This window comes from Sarcophilus harrisii, chromosome 2 (genome assembly GCF_902635505.1).
Source record: "Sarcophilus harrisii chromosome 2, mSarHar1.11, whole genome shotgun sequence".
In the NCBI taxonomy this organism is placed as follows: Eukaryota; Metazoa; Chordata; class Mammalia; order Dasyuromorphia; family Dasyuridae; genus Sarcophilus; species Sarcophilus harrisii.
The window spans coordinates 307,433,521-307,459,210 of record NC_045427.1 but is presented as its reverse complement, the minus strand read 5'-3'; the positions used below and the strand labels follow the sequence as shown (position 1 = coordinate 307,459,210).

At 33.5% G+C, this 25,690-nt stretch overlaps 1 protein-coding gene across 6 annotated transcripts in view; it reads right to left on the bottom strand.

Moving 5' to 3' along the window:
- NUMB (NUMB endocytic adaptor protein) overlaps positions 1 to 19,151 on the bottom strand; it is a 94,534-nt gene extending 75,383 nt beyond the window's left edge. For 4 of the 6 annotated variants that reach the window (XM_031952562.1, XM_031952563.1, XM_023502290.2 and 1 more), the window contains exon 1: positions 18,988 to 19,151. In XM_031952562.1, coding sequence (XP_031808422.1) covers positions 18,988 to 19,113 — 126 coding nt within the window. In that variant the 5' untranslated portion in view covers positions 19,114 to 19,151. The remainder of the gene's footprint in view (positions 1 to 18,987) is intronic. The other 2 variants (XM_023502297.2, XM_003756266.3) reach the window with 1 other exon arrangement.
- Positions 19,152 to 25,690: the final 6,539 nt, after the last annotated feature.

The following is a 25,690-nucleotide window of genomic DNA, read 5'->3' as shown; positions in this document are numbered from 1 at the left end:
CCAATTATACTAGCATGTTTTGTGCTAGCTAAAAGTTAGCAACAGTAGTTAAGTAGCTAAGTTGATAGAGTACCTGGGCCTGGAATCAGAAGTTCTGAGCTCAAGTGTGACCTCAGACATTTACTAGCTGGGTGATCCTGAGCAAATCATTTAATTTATGTTTACCTTAATCCACTGTAGGAGGATACGGCAAACCCTCTGGTATCTTTACCAAAAAAGGCCCATGTGGGGTCACAAGAATTGGACACAATTGAATGATTGAACACCACCATAAGAGTTGGAAACATAACACTAAGAAAAGGCTAAATAGATGAGGCATGTGATGAATACAGAAAAGCATGGAAAGACAGATTATATGAATAGATGCAGTGAAATGAGCAGGGCCAGAGAAACAATATACACAATAACTACAGCAATGTAAATGCAAAGAACAACATATTAACAAATCAAAAGTATATGTAATGCCAATAACTTTAATAATCTAGTGTTTGACAAACCCAAAGACCCCAGTTTTTGAGATAAGAACTCAGTATTTGATAAAAATTGCTGGGAAAATTGGAAATTAGCATGGCAGAAACTAGGCAGCGACCCACACTTAACACCCATAAGGTCAAAATGGGTTCATGACCTAGGCATAAAAAATGAGATTATAAATAAATTGGAAGAACATAGTTTACCTCTCAGACTTGTGGAAGAGGAAGGAATTTATGACCAAAGAAGAATTAGAGATCATTATTGATTACAAAATAGAAAATTTTGATTATATCAAATTGAAAAGTTTTTGTACAAACAAAACTAATGCAGACAAGATTAGAAGGGAAGCAATAAACTGGGAAAACATTTTTACAGTCAAAGGTCCTGATAAAGGCCTTATTTCCAAAATATATAGAGAATTGACTCTAATTTATAAGAAATCAAGCCAATCTCCAATTGATAAATGGTCAATATTAACCAGCAATTAACAGGCAATTCTCAGATGAAGAAATTGAAACTATTTCTAGCCATATGAAAAGAAGCTCCAAGTCATTATTAATCAGAGAAATGCAAATTAACACAATCCTGAGATAATACTATATATCTGTCAGATTGGTTAGAATGACAGGGAAAGATAATGATGAATGTTGGAGGGGATGTGGGAAAACAGGGATACTTACACATTGTTGGTAGAATTGTGAATACATCCAGCCATTCTAGAGAGCAATTTGGAACTATGTTCAAAAAGTTATCAAACTGTGCATACCCTTTGATCCAGCAGTGTTTCTACTGGGCTTATATCCCAAAGAAATCTTAAAGAAGGAAAAAGGACTTGTATGCGCATGAATGTTTATGGCAGCCCTGTTTGTAGTGGCCAGAAACTGGAAACTGAATGGATACCCATCAATTGGAGAATGGCTGAATAAATTGTAGTATATGAATATTGTGGAATATTATTGTTTGGCAAGAAATGATCAGCAGGAGGATTTCAGAAAGGGCTGGAGAGATTTACATGAACTGATGCTGAGTGAAATGAGCAGGAGCAGGAGATCATTATATACTTCAACAACAATACTGTATGATGAGCAATTCTGATGGACTTGGCCCTCCTTAACAATGAGATGAACCAAATCAACTCCAATAGAGCAGTAATGAATTAAACCAGCTATACCCAGCGACAGAACTCTGGGAGATGACTATGAACTATTACATAGAATTCCCAATCCCTATATTTTTGTCCGTCTGCATTTTTGATTTCCTTCACAGGCTAATAGTACACTATTTCAAACTCCAATTCTTTTTGTACAGCAAAATAACTTTTAGGACATGTAAGCTTATGTTGTATTTAATTTATACTTTAACATACTTAACATGTATTGTCAATCTGCCATGGGGAGAAGGGGATGGGGGGAAGGAGGGGAAAATTTGGAACAAAAGATTTGGCAATTGTCAATGCTGTAAAATTATCCGTGCATATAACTTGTAAATAAAAAGCTATATATATTTTTTAAAGTATATGTAATGAAATTATAGATATCAAGTAGCCTTTGAAGTGAGAAGTCTGCAAGTAATACACATTGCATGTTTTTTTAATTTTTTTAATGTATTGATTTGATCAATTGTGCTGAAATTTTTCTTTTCTTAAAAAATATGATTTGTTTTTTGGTATGGTTCTCTAGGACAAGAAAAGATACTATGGTGATGTAAGAAACAGAAAATATCAAGAATAGTTTTTAAAAAATTTAAACTGTCTACCAAGTACTCCATAGATTTTGTCAAATAATATAGCAATACATTCAATTGAAGAGAATATTCTATTAGAAACAACAATCATAATAATAGCAAAGAAATCCTATCAAAATAAATGAAAAATATGACTCTCATGAAGAAAATCAACTTAAATGAAAATATTTTTAAATAACATACTTCAAAACTGACAAGTTTGAATACAAACTATTTTGAAATTTATTTTAACCTTTTCTTTCCCTAGCTCTTTTACTTTCCTTGAGATTAGTTTCCCTCTAAGAAACTTACTAATTTGCTAGCTACCTTGGAAACCAAATAATAATTTTGTTTCTTTAACCTTTAACTACAAGTGAGACAACAGTGGAGTAATAGAAGGTTGGTCTTGGGAGCCAAGCAGAATTGGCCTTAGCACATAATGGGATGCATGACTTATGTTCTTAACCCAGTGGTGTTAAAAGATGTGGCTGAATGGGGTGGGGGAAGGGGGAGAAGATGGGCTGGAAAAACTACCATATGCAGCCAGAATCCAATCAAAATGTAACTGGGAACTATTTAACAAAATAAATGAAAATATAGGTAATGTTAATATGTGCTTTTATACATTCATAAGAGGCCCAAAGGGATTGTTAGGCAAGATTTAGTGGACCTGTTTCTATTAGAATTTGACATCACTAAAAACTTCTTACCACACCCCAGTCAACTCTCTAAAACCATAAATGTAGGCATGCCAAACTAGCATGGTAGAAGACATCTTCTTACCAGGGTTCAACTACACCAATGAAATTACAAGACTGGATCAAAAAACCCCACAAAAAACACAAAAACCCCAAACTTCAACACTCTATAAAAATTTTGTTCCTGATAATTCTCTAATCCTGGGGGGAGAAAAAGAAAGCAACTATTTTACTTTAGGGCTTGGCTATGAAGAAGCACACTCTTTCCCATTTTTCCTTTTTTTTTTTTTTTTTAAATAAACCTTTTAACTACTAATTCATCTATTTTATTATTCAACAAACATGCTGTTTGTTGTCTATTTTATAAGAGATGCTCTGTACAATCAATGCAAGTTACCAGAGAAACAGGGCTACCTGTGACAAAGACCCAGGTTTCAAGAAGTTTAAGTTAAAGTCATACAAGCAACAGGAATCCAGGGTGAGATGCAATCTCACTGCAATCTCAGCTACAGACAGTTACAAAGATCTAAGAGACACCCAAAAATCTCCTTTTGAGCTGCTGAGGATCACACATCTTGGAAGCTTTCATAGAAGAAGTAGCATATTAATGACACTGAAGAAAAAGGTGCATCATTAAAAAGACAAAATAGGGGATAGAAAAAAGTGGATAGCCCGAATAAAGGAGACCAAAGAAGATGAAACAAGGAGAATGAAATCTAGTTTTATTGGACAACATTGTGTAAAAGTGAAATACTATACTGTTAAACACATTTTTCAATATTACATTATTGTATTGTAATTGTAAATAATCACTATTTACAATATTCAATATTAGTAACAGATCTGAATTATATGATTTTCTACAAAACAGCATCAGAGGGAGATTCACACTCTCAATTAAAGCCTTCCTCAAACCACTGTAGTTCGACAGCAAAAATCTTCACAGTAGTTGGTCAGAATTGGCCCTAAAAGAACAGTGGGCCAGAAATAACTGGGGGCAGACTAAACACTAGGAAATCAAAGGATTTAAAACAAAAGGGGACCTTCAAGATTGAATAACATAGCTCCCTCAATTTACAGATTAAAAAAAACCTGAGGTCTAGAGAGGTTAGCTACCCAATATCACACAATGTAGCAGAGACTAGCAATACCAGGATGGAACCTATGTTCTCCGATTCCAAAAACTATGTAAAGTAACATCAGTTCATTTACAGGTTTATTGCCTGGAACAAGTCATTTTATAAATAATGGCTTTGTTCTAAGTCTGGTCCATATGGACTAATTTAATCCACATTGTTGGCCATAAGCCTTGGAATCCAATTTACAATAATATCTATAAGAAAAAGCATATGCAGGAAGACCAAGGACAAAAGAAACACATCTTTCCACAATGACCATATAACAAAAAGAAAATTCCTCTGTAGTCATGTAGCCAATAGCATTCAAGTTAAAAGAGCTCAGGACTTTCTCAATCATACAGATATAACGACCCTCTAAGATATTTATTCTCTTCACCACTACTCACAGTATCCAACTTGATCAATCCTAATGTCTATTGGCTGACCAGTGAGAAAGCATGTTTTTAGAATGATTTTCATTGAACAAGGTTTAGGACATATTCATCCTCAACATGGTCTTGGGTCAGCTAGAGGGTGTCAGTTCAAGAAAACTAAACATCAACTAAAATTTCTATTAAGGGGCATTTCCAATATCTATAATTTTTTTATAATAACGGCTTTGAGGCATTGTTAGACACTGACTTCTAAAGCAAAGACCATAATTAGCATGATTTTGGCATTGTTATTTAATTTTTCTGCAAATTAACCACAATGTGATTTGCAAGAAAATTTTCTATAGAGCAGAAGACTCAATTAGCCAAAATTATCAATATCAAACCAGAAGAACCAAATAACCATCCCTTGACCATAGTGATTAAAATATTTTTTAATTCAGTTACTATTGTGTAATACGGGAGGAAAAAACCCTATAGCTGCAACCTTCTTCTAATATGTCTTGTCTTATGAAGTTAAGTCACTACTACTCAAAATAATAACAAAATCTTGATTGGCTAGAATGCTTGGAGAATAAAGCACACGGTATAAAAACGGGATCAAAAACAGACTCCAAGATATATTGCCTTTCTGAATAAAATAAAATAAAAGCATCTTCACTTTTATGTTAATTGCCTTCTAGCTATGAAAATGGTATGGACCAAAATAATTTTGACCTGAGAATCCAATTATTTGAGTTCTAGTTAAATTTTTTTTACTGATGTTTTTTTCCTTTAGGCAAAAATGAATACCTGCAGCACCAAATAACAACAAAAACTAAGTGGCATGACTGAAAGCACAGTTTGGGTTAGAATTTAGCAAGACAAAAACAGCCTTGAGCTCAACTGGGTCGCTGCCACCGCCAACAACAACAATAACAACAACATATACACACATACACCCCATAATTCTAATCTAAACATCACCAGCAATACTACCCTTTTAAAAATTATTATTTTTTTCAACCACTGCTTTTTGACAATTTGTCACCAAGGAGCAGGGGAAGCCCGCGTCCAAAAATAACAGTGATCGCCAGACCACAGCCTCTGCTATAGGTCTGATCTGCAGCTGCAGAAAAAGAAGAACGCCTGCTGTGGAACCTGCAACAAACATTACTCTGTCCTCAGCCTTGCAGACTCTTGCAGACTAGTCCCCCAGTCATGGAACTACATGTGCTGCTTCTCTGGTTCTGGAGACAGGGGTGTGGATGCAAAATCCCAACTCAGATTTTTATTACCTGGGTGACCTTGGACAAAGCTCTTTTTCCAAATAGGTTATACAGTATTGGAATTCATTGTTCTTTAAAGGTTTGGTAGAATTAACTTGTAAATTCATCCAGCCCTGGAGATTTTGGGGTAGGAAGTTCATGGATGACTTGTTCAATTTCTTTTGCTAAAATGGGGTCATTTAAGCATTTTATCTTTTGTTAATCTGAGCAATTTATATTTTATGAATATTCCCCCATTTCACTTAGATTATTAGATATATTGGCATATAATTGGGCAAAATAACTCCTAATTATTACTTTAATTTCTTGTTCATTGGTGGTGAATTCTTCATTTTTCATTTTTGCTTCCAGTAGTTTGATTTTCTTCTTTCTTTTCTCTAATCAAATTAACCAAAGTTTTATATATTTTGAACTAGATGGCCTCTTGAGGTCTATGATCCTGTGAGTTCTAGCCTCAGTTAAAAAGTCAGAGGATAGGAAGGGGGGAGGGAAGTAAGAGGATGACTATTTAAATTAGGCATAGGATAACCCAGAATGCAAGTTCTTCTCAATTATGGTTTACATTTTCAGATCTTTGGAGAAGGGAAGAATTTATGACCAAAGAAGAACTTGAGGACATTTTGAAATACAAAATGGATAATGCTGATTACATTAAATGTACTATATAAATAGTGAGTGTACATGTATAATCTGAAAAAATAAAATATCAAAAAAATTTGATTACACTAAATTACATGTAATTTGCATAAACAAGACCAATGCAGCCAAGATTAGAAGGGAAACAGAAAGTTGAGAAAAACTTTTTACAACCAGTCTTTTGATAAAGGGTTCATTTCTAAAATATATAGAAAACTGACTCAAATTTAAAAGAATACAAGTCATTTCCCAGTTGATAAATGGTCAAAGGATATGAACAGGCAATTTTCAGAGAAAGAAACTAAAGCCATTTATAGTCATATTTTAAAAAGGCTCTAAATTACTATTGATGAGAGAAATCCAAATTAAAAAAGCTCTTGACGTATTACCTCACACCTGACTGGCTAAGGTGACTGGAAAGGATATTGATAAATGTTGGAGAACATGTGGGAAAACTAAGGACACTAATGCATTGGTTGCTAAAATTGTGAACTGATCTAGCCATTCTAAAGAACAATTTATAACTATGACCAAAGAGCTATCAAACTGTGCATATCCTTTGATTCCACCACAGCACTATTGGTTCTATCTCCCAAAGAGATCATAAAAGAAGAAAAAAAGACGCATATGTACAAAAATGTTTGTAGCATTTTTGCACATGTGGGTCTTTTTATCATCTATGTTTTTCCTTTTTATTAACAGTTTTATTGTAGTGGCAAGGAACTGGAAAGTGAATGAATGCTCATCAACTGGAGAATGGCTGAATAAATTATGCTATATGATTGTAATGGAATATTATTGTTCTATAAGAAATTATGCCCAGGTTGACTTCAGAAAAGCCTGGAGAGACTTACATGAACTAAATGCTCAGGGAAGTGAACAGAACTAAAAGAATATTGTACAGGGTAACAGTAAAATTACGTGATGACAACTATGATAGACTTAACTTTTCTCAGTAGTTCAGTGATCCAAAGCAATTCTAATAAACTTTGGATGAAAAATACCCATGGAATCCAGAGAGAACTATGAAGGCTGAATGTGGATGGAAGCATACTATTTCACATTTTTTTGTTTTTTTTGGATTTTTCTCTTTCTCCTGGTTTTTCCCATTTGTTCTGAGTCTTCTTTAACAACATGACTAATATGGAAGTTCGTTTAACATAAATAACTATACATGTATAACCTATATCAGATTGTTTGTTGTCTGGGGGAGGGCAGAAGGAAGAAAGAAACATTTAAACTCAAAATCTTACAAAGAGGAATACTGAAAACTATTATTACATGTTATTGGGGAAAATATTATTTAATTAAAAAAAAAAGATGGACCTTTTCTTTTTTCTAATAACAGATGAGGCAACCAGAGAAGAGATAACCAGGAATCTCAAAAGCATGTTGATAGGCAAACTATGAACTATAACAAGAGTATTCACAAATTAAAGCAAGCTATATAGAAATCTCTTCACAGTAAAAAGTAAATAGCAACCACTGAACAGAAGCTATGGCATCATTTCTCATGCTGTGATAATCATCAAGTAATAGTAGTGTTTCTGAACTCTCTAGTTAGATGGAAAAAAAAAAAAAGCCCTCTCATAATTCACCTGGCCACAAAGACAGACATAACCATGTAGTTTTGGAAGAAGCAGATGAATGGCTGAAACATCATGACATGGTCAACCCTCTGGATATAAGTTAAGACTATCTGATCCATGGTAACAATAGGACACTCTAAGTTTCTTAGACTCTCCTCCCAGACCATGGCTATAATTTTAGAGAAGATTGTTCTCCAAGAGATACATATCACACATGTAATTATAGTTAACATTTATACAGGACTTTAAAGTTTTCAAAGCACATTGATTGATTCAAGATAATTCCAAACAACTCAGGATAAAAAGTGTAATTCACCTCCAGAGAAGTAACTCTGAGTGGAGATAGAGATTCCACTCCCCTCCAACTTTCTTTACTTTTCTTAGACCCAAGAAAGCAGATATTTGAGACTTTGATTTCTAAACACAGTGGTTTGTTTCCCTACCTGGTACATTATCTCCACTTCTGTTTCCTCAGATAACAGCTGTTAAAGCATGAAGAGTTCTTTCTAAGATTTTGAAGTATATGCAATAAATATAAACTTTAAAATGTGATAGCTAAAACTACTTTTAAAAATTGCTCTGCACCATCCACACTTTTAAATTTCCCCTCTTGGTGAGATTCACACCTATGTAAGACATAAGGTAATTTGGGATATGCACACCTGTCTCTTGCATGTGTTCATAGTCATCTACAACCTAATTTCTAGCAGTGTCATATTCTTTAAATGGTTCCCAGATAAGTAATGTCTGACATCTTTTTCAATATTCACATTAACACTAGACACCTTTTATGCTTGTGTTGTTTCTTCAGGAGACAATTATCTGTTAACAGTTGTCACCAAGTTTCCAACCCCAGAATTTATTTCCTTGTTGGCTACTACAACATCACACCACAATAAAAACTCCTGTGGTAGAGATTTAAGCGCACTAATGACTGTTAACTGTCAGAAATATGGGTAGCTGTGCCTTTCCATACACATCATGACACCAAACAAGGAGATAAATCTGCACCTTTGTCTCCCCCACCCCCCGTCAAGTACTGCATATAAAATAAAATTATTTGGACTAGTGCTGATCAACAGTGCTGCCACTCACCCACAAAGTGACATGGAACCTGGATCCCAAATATTCTTTAAAAATCATAATTTGCTAAACTGGATCTTTTGAAATTAAAAGAAAGGAAGTGGGTAGGGATAATGAAACCTTAAGTCCTATTCCTGTATCTGGAATTCTGGAATCTGTATCCTGTATTCCTGTATGACCATTTCAAGGAATATGAGTGCCACACCAAAGAAAAAGTTAGCATCATTCTCCAAGAGGACCATGACATCAGTGAAGTGATGCCATAACAAGCAAGTGAACTGGATTGAAGCAAGGGAGGGCTCTGCAAAGTCAACAGCCTTACCTTCTTTTCTAGTCATCAAGGTCCAGTGGCCAGATCTAGTCCAGGATAACTGCAGGTAGCCCTGGAAGCAGTGGGAGACTTTGTCTATTTTAAGCTAACGTCTTTAACAGGTCTCAGTTTTTGAGGTAATGCCCAATCAGTAATTAAGAAAGGTAAGAAATAAGACAGAGAATGATCTCCTTTATTTAGTTAAACACACACACACACACACACACACACACACACACACACGAAAGAAAGACCTTCAGAATTTCTGGCCAAAACAGATCGCTATTTACATTCATTCTGAGTCAATCAGGGCCCAAATAATGACCAAGTATGACTTGGTCTGAATCCTATTATTAATCAATAGATGAGAGCCAGAGTGATCTGCATTTAAGACATGGTTTTAGCCCGTGGTCTAAAGCCTGTAGATTGCAAAATATCTTGCAAAGTTTCAGGGATCAAAATTTAAATTCCTTTGGGCAGAGCACCCTCAGGTAGCTGTAACATATCCTATGTGTAGTGAAGTAAACAAGGTAGCATCTTTTGGAATTGATCATCTGGCTATAAAGGGTAGATTTTAACTTTCTATGTGCAACATAAAAATTCCTTCCCCACTCTCCATAATACAAGCAACATCAGTTTCAAGAAAACTTTATAATTATTCTGTACCTTTCAGGAAACATGGTTTAGAAACTGCTGTGATTTTATCTTTTGCCACCCTTTTATCTTCATGAAAACATGAGTAGTATAAACTTCCATGTCCATCCATACATAATAAGTTATTGTTAATAGTATTTATATAGCACTTTAAGTTTTGCAAAACACTTCACAAATATTATCTCATTTGATCCTCATCAAGAGGAAGAAATGGAGGCAGAAAGAGGCCATGAAATTTGCCCGGGATTAAATAACTGGAAATTGTCTGGGGCCAGATCTCAACTCCGGTTTTCCTTATGGGCTTATCCTACTATTCATTCCTTCAAGAAGAAAGATTTCAGGGTTCACATCAGAAACCTTCAGTGGGAATCTCTGCAGAATGTGTGTGTGTGGGTGTGTGTGTGTGTGAGAGAGAGAGAGAGAGAAGAGAGAGAAGAAAGAGGGGAGAAGAGAGAGAAAGAACCATCATCTCATCAATTCCACTGAGTTAACACCTTGTTGTAAGTAGCCTTATTTCAAGCATACTTCTCCAAAGTTCCTGCCCTCTACAAAATATGACATTAAAAACCTAGGTTTAAATACTGCCTGTATGATCTTAGACAAGTCACTTAACTCTGAGCCTCTCTACTTTTTCATGTATAAAATGAGGGGAAGGAATTAGTTGAGTTCTGAGGTTCCATTCTGCTCTAAATTCATATCCTTCATACCTCTAAGATGGTATCATTTTATGTGTTTCAAAATATTTTACTAAGAGTGGTGCTAACGATGCATGGAAAGGACCTCTAATGCAAGTAAGCTACCATGACATTCTCATCTCTTTTAGTAAAATGCTCCCATGACCTGTCTTCTCTATGCTTTGGGACTAGGCTCCAGCCTAGCTTTTCCTTTCTACCTTACAGCTAAAAGTAAAGTCTGAATAGCCACCTCAGTCAGATTTCTGGCTTTCTAAGAAACTTTTTATTAGGACCTGCAAGAAAGCAATTTTTTTTATCCTCTGGACAGCTTTTAACTTACTATACCAATGTATTGTATTACAACATCAAATTATGTTACCAGTATGGGCATGAGTCATATTTTTCCTCTTGTCCCCTAGCCCTAATCAAAAGAAGTGTTGGGACCTAAATAAAGAGACGATTCTAAGCCCATTATATCATTCCTCAAACAAATCCTGACCTTTTCTGGTTAGCTTTCAATCTGTCTATTCCTATCTATTCTTGTAATCTCTATGAAGAACTACTTTTAAATAATCTTTGCAGAGACAAGCCTCCTCTGACCCTTCAGTCAAACTGTTCAGCATGAGGCATGTCTTCCCTTCCTCCCTGTGTCTCTTATATGACCTGCCCCTTCTGCTCTGAAGATAGAAATCAAGCCAGTCAAAATGGAACCAGAGGACACAGAGGAAGTTTGATTTCCCCTTCCCCCATTCCCATTTTTTTTTTGAGATAATAATGCTCCCATCATCCTTCTTGAAATATTCTGCAAGTGAATTTATAGTTTAAATTATCCAGGGCTGTCACATCACTCAGCTTGGAAAAGATTATTTTTTGGCTAAGGTGGTTCCTGCTGTGTTTTCCTTGTTGTGATGACTGCTTTATCCAAACTTTTTTAAAGTTGAATAAACTGGACAAATTATGATAATTAGAAGCAACATCTTTTCTTTATTCATTTCTCATTTTTCATCACCATTAGTATATTTGAATAAATTGAGTTGGTACAACTCTAATTATGTTAAGTGTCTACTTGTCATTGCTGTCTTGTCTCCTAATCTAATGCTGATTTTGACCTTTGGAATAACTAGTTGATGGTCTGTCTGGACACACAGAGCTGATTCATAAATTAGCCACTAAATAACAAGTAAGTTTTTCTTTTAGATGCCAACAATTTTTTGTGACATTGTTTGGTATTTATCATGTCCATATTTTCTGACTTTTATTGAAGAAAATACTTATGATATATGCAGGCATGAAGATTTCTGAAAATTCTACAATCCTTTGATCTCTTTCACTTTGTAACTCCAAATCTTATTTTCCAATCCAATTTGCTGCCTCCTTCTGCATTTACACTTTCACAACGAAGTCACCTAAATGATTGATTAGACCTTAACAAATCCTTCAAAGAATTGTTCTATCTTGTCATCCTCTGCAACAGAGCTGACACATAAGCAGCAATTATCCTCATAGATGAAGCACAGAGGAAGAAGTTTGAAGGGGTTCCTATCTATCTTGATATTAAAATCACCTATTTAACCTAGTGTTTGACAAACCCAAAGACCCCAGTTTTTGGGATAAGAACTCAGTATTTGATAAAAATTGCTGGGAAAATTGGAAATTAGCATGGCAGAAACTAGGCAGCGACCCACACTTAACACCCATAAGGTCAAAATGGGTTCATGACCTAGGCATAAAGAATGAGATTATAAATAAATTGGAAGAACATAGTTTACCTCTCAGAACTGTGGAAGAGGAAGGAATTTATGACCAAAGAAGAATTAGAGATCATTACTGATTACAAAATAGAAAATTTTGATTATATCAAATTGAAAAGTTTTTGTACAAACAAAACTAATGCAGACAAGATTAGAAGGGAAGCAATAAACTGGGAAAACATTTTTACAGTCAAAGGTCCTGATAAAGGCCTTATTTTCCAAAATATATAGAGAATTGACTCTAATTTATAAGAAATCAAGCCAATCTCCAATTGATAAATGGTCAATATTAACCAGCAATTAACAGGCAATTCTCAGATGAAGAAATTGAAACTATTTCTAGCCATATGAAAAGAAGCTCCAAGTCATTATTAATCAGAGAAATACAAGTTAAGACAACTCTGAGCTACCACTACACACCTGTCAGATTGACTAGAATGACAGGGAAAGATAATGCCGAATGTTGGAGGGGATGTGGGAAAACAGGGACACTTACATGTTGTTGGTAGAATTGTGAATACATCCAGCCATTCTAGAGAGCAATTTGGAACTATGTTCAAAAAAGTTATCAAACTGTGCATACCCTTTGATCCAGCAGTGTTTCTACTGGGCTTATATCCCAAAGAGATCATAAAGAAGGGAAAAGGATCTGTATGTGCACGAATGTTTGTGGCAGCCCTCTTTGTAGTGGCTAGAAACTGGAAACTGAGTGGATGCCCATCAGTTGGAGAATGGCTGAATAAACTGTGGTATATGAATATTATGGAATATTACTGTTCTGTAAGAAATGACCAACAGGATAATTTCAGAAAGGCCTGGAGAGACTTACATAGACTGATGCTGAGTGAAACAAGCAGGGCCAAGAGATTATATACTTCAACAACAATACTATATGATGACCAATTCTGATGGACTTGGCCATCCTCAGCAATGAGATCAACCAAATCATTTCCAATGGATCAGTAATGAACTGAACCAGCTACGCCCAGCAAAAGAACTCTGGGAGATGACTAAGAACCATTACATTTAATTCCCAATCCCCATATTTTTGCCCGCCTGCATTTTTGATTTCCTTCACAGGCTAATTGTACAATATTTCAGAGTCTGATTCTCTTTGTACAGCAAAATAATGGGTTGGTCATGTATACTTATTGTGTATCTAATTTATATTTTAATACATTTAACATTTACTGGTCATCCTGCCATCTGGGGGAGGGGGTAGGGGAAAGAGGGGGAAAAATGGAACAAGAGGCTGGGAATTGTCAATGCTGTAAAGTTACCCATACATATAACATGTAAATAAAAGGCTATTAAATAAATAAATAAAATAAAATAAAAGCACCTATTTATCTATACAAAAGACTGAGACAATGCACTGGGACAATGTACAAAGGACAATCAGAAAGCCTAAATTCCAGTTACACAGGTTCACCACTATGGTAGAATCTTAAGCATCTCCAAAAAAGGTAGGGGTGAAAGGTGAGGTGGAGTGTCTACTGACTTAGATGATCTCTAAAGTCCTTTTTCTAGCTCTAAACATTAATAACTGGTTTATGTAAAATACAAATATGTGGCTTAGTCAAATTCTGCTCAGCAGAAAATGACAAGAGCATCCCACTTCAATAAAAACAGAAATTATATTGTACTTAATATTATAACCAAAATTCTCAACTAAGGTCTCCAACTTTTCATTAAAATAAGATTATATTATATCTACCAATACAAAAACCAGATTACCTGAGAAAACAGTGACTATGTCTAAAATTTTTGGATTATAGAAACATTTTTCTAGGTATAAGGTAGCTCATTAAAAAATAAAAAAACCACACTACTCAGATTCACCGAGTTGTACTACTATATTATGAATGAATTGTTATGTTTTTGCTCACATGTAGCCCTTAAGGATCAAGCTAATCAAAGAGGGGGGGAAAGTCATTCATTATACTTTAGACTCAAACTTTCATATATTCAAAGTTTCTATTCCCTGGGACATACACATTTTCTTCCCCAGACCATCCTCACCCCAACCCTACCTCCATGTCATACCCAAGTGTGAGTGGAAAATGATGACACAATAAGCTAAGAAAAAGTGCTGAAGCAAGTTGAAACCCAAATTATACTCCTACCACTGCTAATAATTACTAAGTCACTTTGGGCAAATGACTTCACCAGCTCAGTTTCTTCATTTGAATTAGTTTCAACTGGATAATGATTCCTCTTATCATAATTCTATGAATACAGACGTTATACGACTGTTATACAGTTTTCTTTTGTATTATAGATGAAAACATTACCTTTGGAGTTGATAGCACTATGAACTAGTTTGTAACTTAAAACACACAAGACTAAACTACACTATTATTGCACTATACTTCTGCATTGTATAATCTAAGCCAAATTCAGCCAGTTGAACAAGACTGAATAATCTAGATATGTCTTTTATCCATTTGGTTTAAACAGTCTGGACAATTAGATTAAATCCTTATATGTAACTTAGTATAGTATTTCAGTAAGAGGGCTCTCAGAATTTTGACTGATAAAATGAACCTGTCGCTGTATGTTGGCTAGTAATAGAAATTTTTAAACTTTACTATCAATAAAAACTGTTTCTTTTCTTTGGACTTTATATGCAAGATATTTTTCATGAAGCTATTAGACACTTTGGGCAATATATATTTCTATACTTAATATGCTTAATGCTCCAAGTAAATTAGAATTTTCTATTACCTATCCATCTCAGTTGTATGACTATGAAAAATAATAACCCATTTATAATATCTTAATGTTTGTGTTGTGTTTCCTTCACTACAGCCTCTGAGAAGTTAAGTGACTTTTTCACAATCCCACAACCACTAAATGTCTGATGTGGGATTCAAACCCATGTTTCCTGATTCCAAGGGCATACAGCTAACAATTTTGCAGTATTTCAGTGTACCACTAAAAACCACAGTAATGAAAGAGGCTGTGAAAGGCTATCTGTTCCTGTCTAGTGTTTTCTTTAAGTATGTACTTATGTATTTTGCACCAAAGAATGCTGAGCACATATATTAGACCACTGAATAAATCATTACTAGCATGGGGTAGCTTAGTTATTAGTGTGAGCTCTATTTCGAATGTTCTTGACTATTTTGTTTAACACACAAAATGGCATTTTTAATCCTTGAAAGATCTGATCCCCAAATGCCATCTGGAAGGTCACTCAAAAGGATAAGATTTAGTCTAAACAAATATGGTCAGAATAAATATGTACTTTTACTGCTCATACATCCAACTTGCCATCTAGTTAGCCCTATTTGATCATGCTGGAATGCTTCCCGGCAACTATTAAACATTAGGTAGCATATTTTCTATAGTTCTAAACTAAGACAGTAAGATAACTACCACTTCATTTATTAGTGTGCTAAAATAATTGGGTCAATTACAAACATAACTAATATACTTATGTTGGACTACATTTCGCATTACTCCTAGCTCAATTTTCACAAAATCTGAAGACACATCTGACCTCCACGATGGATTCAATGGTATTCATTTTAACTTATATTATGACATACAATCAGATGATCCAACACTTTCATTGGATCACAATGCAATGGCCTTACATTGTTCCTAGTGTCTTAATAGCCGCCAAAATTTAGTATCTAACACAAACAGAATCTTAGTATAACTGAATTGATAATTCAAATAAAGGTCCTGGGGCAAATATTATTTCAGTTATAACAATTCATTATCTCTGGAAATAAGAGTTGACACTATGATGCTAATCTGTAGAACAGTAAGCAGATACAAGTTACAACTGTGAACATATACAAAAACTTAACTTATTTACTGTTTACTATAATAGAATACTCAGTCTTTTTTATATCTAATCACTAGAATGTCAACATACAACAGCAGAGATTAAATTAGTTGGAAATTCACTTGTAATCTGTGCCAAATATCATAAGTGATATTTCTATAGCCCAGAAGTGACTTACCCAGCAGTTTAATTGGTACATATAATTACTATCCCACAATGTTTCAAATTGTAATGTAAAATAAAATGCCAGATTTTTTTGGCACTGACAATTTTAGTATGAACTATTTCCAAGTTGCTTAAAAACAAAGATTAAAAACATTTTTATAATAAAGTAAATACACTCAAGCAAATGTTTAAATACAGATATAGTTTTGTTTCTCAGTTTTTAGAAGATAAAATGGGTCTTAGCCCAGATGCAAAGTAATGTCTGGACAAGAGAAATTTTAATGGTTCAAACCCAGTGAAATGGTAAACGTGAAATAGCACCCATTTTATAAACCTTCAGACCACACACTCTGCCCATGAAGGTACACTTTAACTTCAACTGCAATGAAAGCCGAGTTGCACTTCCTTAGACAACTGTAGGATCAATCTTCCCATCTCGCCCTGTCAGATCTGCTTCCCAAGCAACCTAATTCTAATTTATAATAAGTACCTCACTCACCAAATACACTTTAGTTAAAGGCTGGACAGGATCTCTAGAATCACTCGAGGAGTGATAAAAAGCAAGCAACCACTGAGCCAGGTATGTTCAGAATAAATCTATTTCAAACCTATTAAAAAATTATTTCAGGTTCAAAACTGTTTTTGATAGAAGCAATGGGGAAGGATTCAAGAAGATTTAAACTAAGAGCCTCTAACCCATTCCAGACAGGTAAGCTATTTCCAGTTTATAACACTCATTTCCTCTTTGTGAAGCCCAGATTCTCTGGTTCAGTTTTCTATGCATGTGAGAATTATAGAAAAAACAGTGCATTATATTTTATCTCATATTAAACAATAATAAACTATATATTTCTTAACAGATCCTTAGAACCATGTCTTTAGAATGCTACACAATACATTCACTATCTGTAAATACATAAATTCTAACTTTATACTTTTAAACATTTCACTTTTTAAATCAAAAGATCAAATATTTTCAAATGGACCAGTATCACATTAGGTGATTAGGCTGTGGCTTTCTTATTCCCAGCTACTGCTATGGATTTCAATTAGAATATTAATATTCTATAAGTATTTTTCTGCTAAAAAAAAAAAAAAAGAAAAAAACTTCACAAATTAAGTTTATATCAACTAAATCTATGACAAATGAATGGAAAAAAATTTTTTTTTCATTTTAGAGGCATAATTTAATATTTAATATAAGGATCCATGATCTTATTACCACAGGTACTTGTTTTACAAATGTAGATTACAATATAGTTACACTTTTTCATCTAGTGTGATTTCTAGTCATGTCTTTCCATAAAGGCTTCACCTATGATGCAGGATACTTCCCTCTGGTTATTTTCATGTTCTGCATAAATTTGTATAAAATACATGGATTATCTACCTGTTTTATCTCATTCTCTGTATATGATTCCTCTTGTTCATGATTCTTGTCCTACAGGATTACCAGGGGGAATACTGCTATTAAAAAAAAAGATTTTGCATAGTCGAATTCTTTCTTTTCATTAGTTAACTGTAGCACTTACTCAAGATATAACTACTGATGGATTGCCTAACCAATAAATAATATTTTTTAATACATACGATTTTTTCTCATTTCTGAAACCTTATTCTGAGTTTCATTTGGGTTTTTAAGAAAGAGTAACAAGAAAATGAAAAGAGATTCACAATGTCATAAAACTTGCTAGAATATATATAAATCAATACAAACGATTTAACTCCTCAATTTAATGTAAAATAATGAATCCTTCTTAAAAGTACTTGATGTGACTTAAATGAAGGATAACTAGTTGATATAAGGAAGTTTAACAAATACTTTTTTTTTTTGGCTGAGATTATTGGGGTTAAGTTACTTGCCCAAGGGCACACAGCCAGGAGATGTTAAGTGTCTGAGGTCACATCTGAACTCAGGTCCTCCTGATTTCAGGGCTGGTCCTCAATCCATTGTGCCATCTAGCTGCTCCTAACAAAAACTTCTAAACTAAATCAATGGTAACTGATTAAGTTTAATTTCAGTTTGATCAAAAATATAATTCAGGTCTTTGAAGCTAAAACCTATATTTATTTCCATAACAAAATGACTAGGACAAGGGAAATCTAAAGAACAAATTTCTAAATTACTGGTACTTTATGATAAAAATTTAAAAACAAAACAAAGTTTGTGAATACATTTAGAACAAACTACAGGGTTGGTAAAAAAAAAAAAAAATCCTTTGTTTTAATCTTTCTAAAACCTAACACTTTTATGTGTATTAGGAAGTATGTTATAGTAAACAAATTCATAGAATATTAGAACTAAAACAAACTTTAATGTAAGCTTCTCTTTTTTAAAGACTAATTTCCCCCTCTTACACAGGCTAGAAAAGCAGGGGCCTCTTGCAAAGCTTAATCCCATTAATAGCAAGAATTTGATCTTCTTCATTTCAAATCTAAGCTAGTTTGCCCCTCCTTAGGCAAACTGAAGACTCCTCTTTTTCATCTGTGAATATTGTACTAAGGATAGACACCTGTCCTGCGTATCTCATTGTGGTCTCTGCTAAGTACCTGATTTTAACCTTTTTAAAATTTGATTTGCCTATTACATACAAGTAAAGTTTACCAGCTAGCTTTGACAAGAAAATAGGCTCTCCTATAACACTGATTCTTACCTTAACTGGAAAACTACACTTTCCAGTACGAACACCCTCTTCATCTGTTTGCCATTGATGTGGACGACTGGCCTCAGGAACATAGACATCTTTCTTTCTCCTAAAACTTTGCCGCAATTTATTCATTTTAACTTATACAACCTGGAAAAACAGAAAGAATAACAAGAATTATTAAGAAATTAAATCTTTCTCAAAAATTTAAATTCAACAATGCTACCTACCACCACTTCACCCCAAAAGATACATCATATGATGAGGACAGAATACTTGACTCAAAATCAGAAGGCCTAGTCTCATGTATCAGTCAGTGCTCATATTTGTTGGTTGCTTGGATGCCTATATGTAGGTTAATTAGTCAATCTCACACTCTATTATAAAATGCAGAACTCTAAGAGTGGATAAAATCATAACCAGATAAAACCCCAAGAAATCATATTTCAAAAAATAAAGTTTAACATTTTAAAAATATTTATTTATTCAATGACAGGACAAAGTGAGAGCAGAAAAAACTTACCAATCATCACTAGGCAATGGGGAAAAAACCCTTGAAATCAGCCAGAAAGATCATAGGCAAAACCCAGAGATTTCAAGTCAAAGAAAAAATATCCTAAGAAAAATGTAATGTACCAAGAAATCGATCAGAATCACATAAAACTATGGTGCCAACAACTATAAAGAAGAGATAATTTGTAATACCATATTTCAAAAGGCAAAAGATAAAAGGTTTAACAACCCAGTTCTTGATGCAAAGATGCAAACTGAAACTAAAGTCTAAAAGGAAAACATGGAAGCCGAAAGAAATCTAGAAAGGCAAATATAAATTTGAGAAACTACAATGGGCTAAAAGATGATGAAATGCTCACATTTTAACAGGAAGAGAAGGAAAAACAAACCTCCTTTAAGAATTTCACTTGCCTTTAAGAATCACAAAGGGAGCTAAGTAATATATAAATACAAAATCTAAATGTAATTCCATTCTTTATTTCTTAGTATTCTAACATTCTATGAATTTCTTGGGAGGGGAAAGAGGGAGGGAGAAAAGAAGGAAGGTATGATTGATATCTTGGCTTGACCTGTTCACTAGTGCTCCCTGGGAATTACAGAATATTGGAAAAAAGTCTTTCAAAGGTCTTTCAATTCTTCTAAAGATTTCTAATTCAAAATCTGCAGCATAACTGAACAATTCTCTCAAACTGGTAGGCAAAATGACTATTATATCTTGTGAACCTAACCTATTCCATTGATTCACTACTCTACTTCATAACCAGTACCAAATAGTTTTAATGACCATTGCTTTATAATATGGTTTTAGGTCTAATATAGATAGGCTACCTTCATTAAGGCAAGCTATTTCTTGTCCAACTATTTTAGTAATTGTAGTAGATTTCAATGGATACATTTTCCAGGCTACAATCATTATCATAATCTAACCATTTTCCCAAGATAAAGATCTGGTCATTACTCAAAACAGATGAAAAACATTAACCTAACATAAATTTCTTATTATATTAGAAGTTAAATATATCAAGTGGGAAAAGCATTTATTTTAAAGGTGTGTTCGCTGATGTTCATAAATTAAGGGGAAGGAAGATCAGACTGATAAAATAAACAAAAATTCAAGAACAACAAGGCAAAAAATTTTACAAGCTGGGGTCCTATGACATAATGGACTATCAAAATTTGAAACTGACACTTTTGGTCTTCTGTTCAAGTTCAACAGTCTCTTCCTAAACTATCAAAAAATCACCTAAATTCAACAAAAGATTTTTAGCTAATGAAGAAATAGTATGATAGGACTAATGATGCAAAAGGGTCCTCTTAGAGGTAACTGCTTAGCTTGGTGGTAATAATCTGAAGATATCAAAATGAAAGTTATGTGGAAGTTCAGCATTCTTGACAAATTTTCATCACAGCTTTTGCTTGTACTTTTCTAATGATATGGTATTCACTACTAAATAAAGAAATCCATTCCATTTTTTGATAGCTCTAATTATTAGGAAATTCTACCTTCAACAGTGAATTGAAATCTGTCTCCTTATGTTTTATACTCATTTAAAAAGTTAAATCGTCTTAAACTTCTTTCCACTCATACTCTGCAGCAAGTAAACAAATTTTCTATTCCTTCATTATATCTTTTAATTAATCTTTCCTTTCCATTCCCATTGATTCAAGTTAATTTGTAAAATATTTACTACATTCCTATTATAAGTCAGACTTTTCAATACCAATATTCTATAAATATTGTTATATAAATCAGCCAACATTTATTAGTACCTGCTGTATATCTGATATTCTGTGCTGGGTGTAAAATGGCAAATAAAACAGTCCTTACATTTAAGGGGCTTCTGGCCCAGCTGCCCCCAAGTTCCAACATGGAACACTAATTTCTAAAGAACTAAAAAACAAACATCACTCAAAAAGTAATGGAATGGCACAAGGTGGGTGTGAACTTAAACAAAAAATGTTATCCAAATAATATATGGTTGAAAAAATAGAAGGGTTGGTCATAGGGACAGAATAAGAGATAACTGCTATATATAAACAAACAATATGTTCAAATGTTATCCGGAGGATGTCAAAAGAAAATAATGCATAGTTTGGATACCCTATAGTAGATTTAGGGAAGGCTATGGATGAACTGGGCAGGATGTCAGAAAAGGATGCCTGTGATCTACTTGATGAGGTCACAGATCCACTGAGTATTTCAACATAAGCAAATAACTATTTATACACTGGAGATTCAAAGAAGAAAAAGTCAGATCTTGAATTTCTAATTTCATACATGCAAAAAATATGCATATAAGTAATTACTGCAGCCTAAGAGAATTTGCCTTGCTTTTCTATCTCTCTGAAATGTTACTGTCCTCTGAGTCTGAGGAAATGATTCACAGAGCTACTATAATTTTTAAGACCTCTACACAGGAAAAAGATTGCTCAACTTTTCCTCATTTAGGGTAGTAACAATTCATTTTTTTTTAATAAAAGCAGAAATTATCATATTTATCATATTTTGCTTTTAAGAAGGAACTCAATAAATGTTTGACAGATTTAATCTTTGTATCAATTATCTCCCTTTTTTTCCCCTCTATGAAAGGACATCATCAATACAGTTTGCCATAGAAACACAGTATATATCAAGAATTTAAAATTATATAAAGAATGAAAACAAGCTAGATAAATTCAGTGTTGAGCCTTAAGCCTTTTTAAGAAGGAAGGAATTCCTGGGATTTTCTGTTATTTTCATTAGACAAATCTTCTGTTGGAGATTTCATCATTTTAATTTATGATTCACTTTAAGGTTGCCATTAACATAAATTCCAGAGATAAATACTGGCTATTCAGGTGAAAAATCTACAAGCATTACTTTCCTTGACCATCAGGAAGTTAGTCCTGCCTCTGTACTGATGCAACTAGAGTTGGCTAATAAGCCCCTTTTTTTCAATCAATAAAAGTAAGGAAAGGAGAGGCCAGAAGAGCATTAGAAGAGAAACACTTGGGTGCCAGACAGAAGCAAGCTGGCTCACTAGAATGACAAACACTTGAATGAGTAAATGTTCTGGAACCAAAGGATCTAGATTCAAATACCATCTTTTGATACTTAACCCATGTTATCTCAACATTCCTAAGCCTCCAACTTTTTATTCTGTATAATGTGGGAGTGGACTAGATTGCATTGAGGCATTCTAGCCCAGTCTATGTGATCCCTAACCACTTATAACCACTCCCAAATACTAAATTTACCATCACCATCTCAAGTAACTATTTTGTTAGACTTTTTCATAAAAGCAAGCATTTATCTGGACAGAGGTGCTGAGGTGTACCTATCCTAGAAAACACTGTCTCTTAGAGCAAAGATTAAAAGTTTATCCCATTCCCAACCTCTTTTCATCTGAGAAATTTTTATACCATCCTGAGTATAAGTACATAAAATAAATATACAAATCAAACATTTGCTGATAATAAATCATAAAGAAACTTATTCTGAAATGATTATCTGGTAAACCTTTTATCATTTATTAAAGACAAAGCAAATTTGCATAATAATGAAATGGGGTAGCAACCCACAGTTTAAGTTTGGTCTTATAACATAATATGTTGTCCATTCATTCAACAAATATTATTTAGTGTCTACTATAACAAAGGGTTTAAGAAAAAAAGGATAAAAAAATCATCCTGATTCTCTGGAACTTCCCATCTAGTCTTCATGTAAAAATATATGTATCTAATCCACCAATAATAGAAATGTATTGTGTAGTGAAATTTTCTGTACTATGTTATCTTCCCTAGTCATCTTTGTAAATAACTGCATACATTCATAAGGTGGATGATCAACTAACAATACCACTACTAGATCTGTATCCAAGAGATTTTTTTTAAAAAAAGAAAAAAACCTAGATGTTCAAAAATATTTGTAGCAGCTCTTTTCTGGTAGAAAAGAATTAGAAATTGAGGGCATGCCCATCAATTGGAGAACAAATTATGATATGTAATTATAATGAACAAATTGTGATACATGATTATAATGGAATACTATTGTGCTATAAGAATAATGAAATATTGTACTAAAAGAAATGTTTAACATGGTTTTTCCCTTTTGTTCTAATTTTTCTTTCACAACATGATTAATATGGAAATATATTTAACACAAATGTACATTATATAGTATATATTAGATTGCTGTTTTGTGGAGGAGGGAAGGAAATAAGAAAGGGAGAAAAATGTGGAATTCAAAATCTTACAATAATGACTTTTGAAGACTATCTTTACATGTAATTGGAAAAAATACTATTAAGTGGAGGGGGGAAGAAATGAGCAGAATGGTCTCAGAAAAACCTAGAAAAACTTCCTTAAGATGATGCAAAGTAAAAAAAAAAAAAAAAAAAAAAAAAAAAGATAATTAGCTATGAATGACTTAGCAATTCTCAGAAATACAATGAAGCAAGACACCTTAAGCCCCAGAGAACTAATGATGCCGGAATACAGACTGAAGGGTACTATTTTCACTTTATTTTTCTTCAGGTTGTTGCTTTATTTTTAGGTCTACTTTTTTTCCACAATATGACTAATATGGAAATGTCTATATTGAATTTCTTGCTTCTCAAAAGAGAGAAGGGGAGAAAAGGGAAAGAATTTGTAATTTTAAAAAACAAGTATTAAAATTTATTTTTACATATAGAATAGACTGGATTTTTTTTTTCTTCTTTAAACTACTAGAGTATATGCCTAGTAACAGAATGGAATCCATAGATGGATGCTCAGATTTAGAAAGAGAATGTTTTAGTACAAAAGTATCAAGGAAAAAATATTTCTATTTCTCCAAGTATCATGGAGCTTGACAAACCTAAAATCTTTTTTTAAAAGACATGAATTTTCATCCTTGCCTTAAACTTATGTAATCATAGAAAAATGATTATCATATTTCAAAAAATTTCTACAACTGCCCTTAAGAATCCATTCCTCAATGTTAAATAATCCTCAGAGAAAGTAGTTCTCCTTCATGTAGACCCTTTGTCACTTTTCAGGAATAAATTCTATTAAAGCTCTTTTGGTTTATATTAATATTAAAGCTGTTCTTAGATATAATAATACGATTATGCCATTAATAAAAGTCACCTTCTGTGACAATGATTCTTCTCCATTGCTAATTTCATATGATGCTCCTTTCAAGAGTATACAATGCAAATTAATCAAATTAACTGCCTAGGGATCTTACTTTATTTCAGTTAATAGTTTCATTCAAAAACATATTAATCGTGCTTAAGTATTATTCACCATGAAGCATATCTATCTGGCTTCAACACTATTAACTCCCTATATAATATTTAACTGTTTTGTCTTTCATCCACCCAGTTTAACTGTGGGACCCCTGTTTTTATTTGAAAGCATAAAACTTTTCTAATTTTAGTTCTTTAGGTAGAAGAAATGAGAAATTAGCATTTCATAAACTTTAATAAAGTTTCAAAGGCATACCTTTGAAACTTTGGTCTATTTAGGACAACTGAATCAAGTGGGGAGTACTGCTTCAATCCATGTAAGAGGTTAAATATTCAAGAACCATCTTTCCCAAGGAATCACACTCTATTTTATATTCAAAGCAAACTTCACCAGGTAAATGGCAACTTGCCATTCAAGTCAGTTATTAGCCAACTATAATTCAACTGCAAAAGCCTTTTAGGGTTTGCAGTCTTTTATAGATAAAACATCACCTACCCTTATTAGAATAGTGATGCTGTAAGAATTATTTATTGTCAATTCTTTCTATGTGTATGTGTTGGACTATGTAGTCACTGAAGCCTCTTCCAACTCTCAATTCTATAAATTTCTTTGATTTGATCAGCTGAACAAAATGATTTTTTTTTTAATTTATGAATCTGAGTCAATCAGTGGAAACCCATAATCATCTTCCCTGCTTTGCTTTTTGCTTTTTGTACAGCTCAGTCTTTCCCTCATTTCCTTTACAATAGTACACGTGTGTATTGGTAAACACCTCTGGGGAATCTGAAAATCTGGAATAACAATGGGAAATGGGCTAGGAGATCATTAATGGTGACTGTTTCCATTCAGGAATATTTAGTCTAATTTCCTTTTTACTTTTGTATAATAATGTGACTGCAAGGGGAAAAAAAATATTATTTAAAATTCATGATGATAGTATTACCCCACTCTGATTTATCAAGGAACATCTTGATACTAAAGGGCAGAT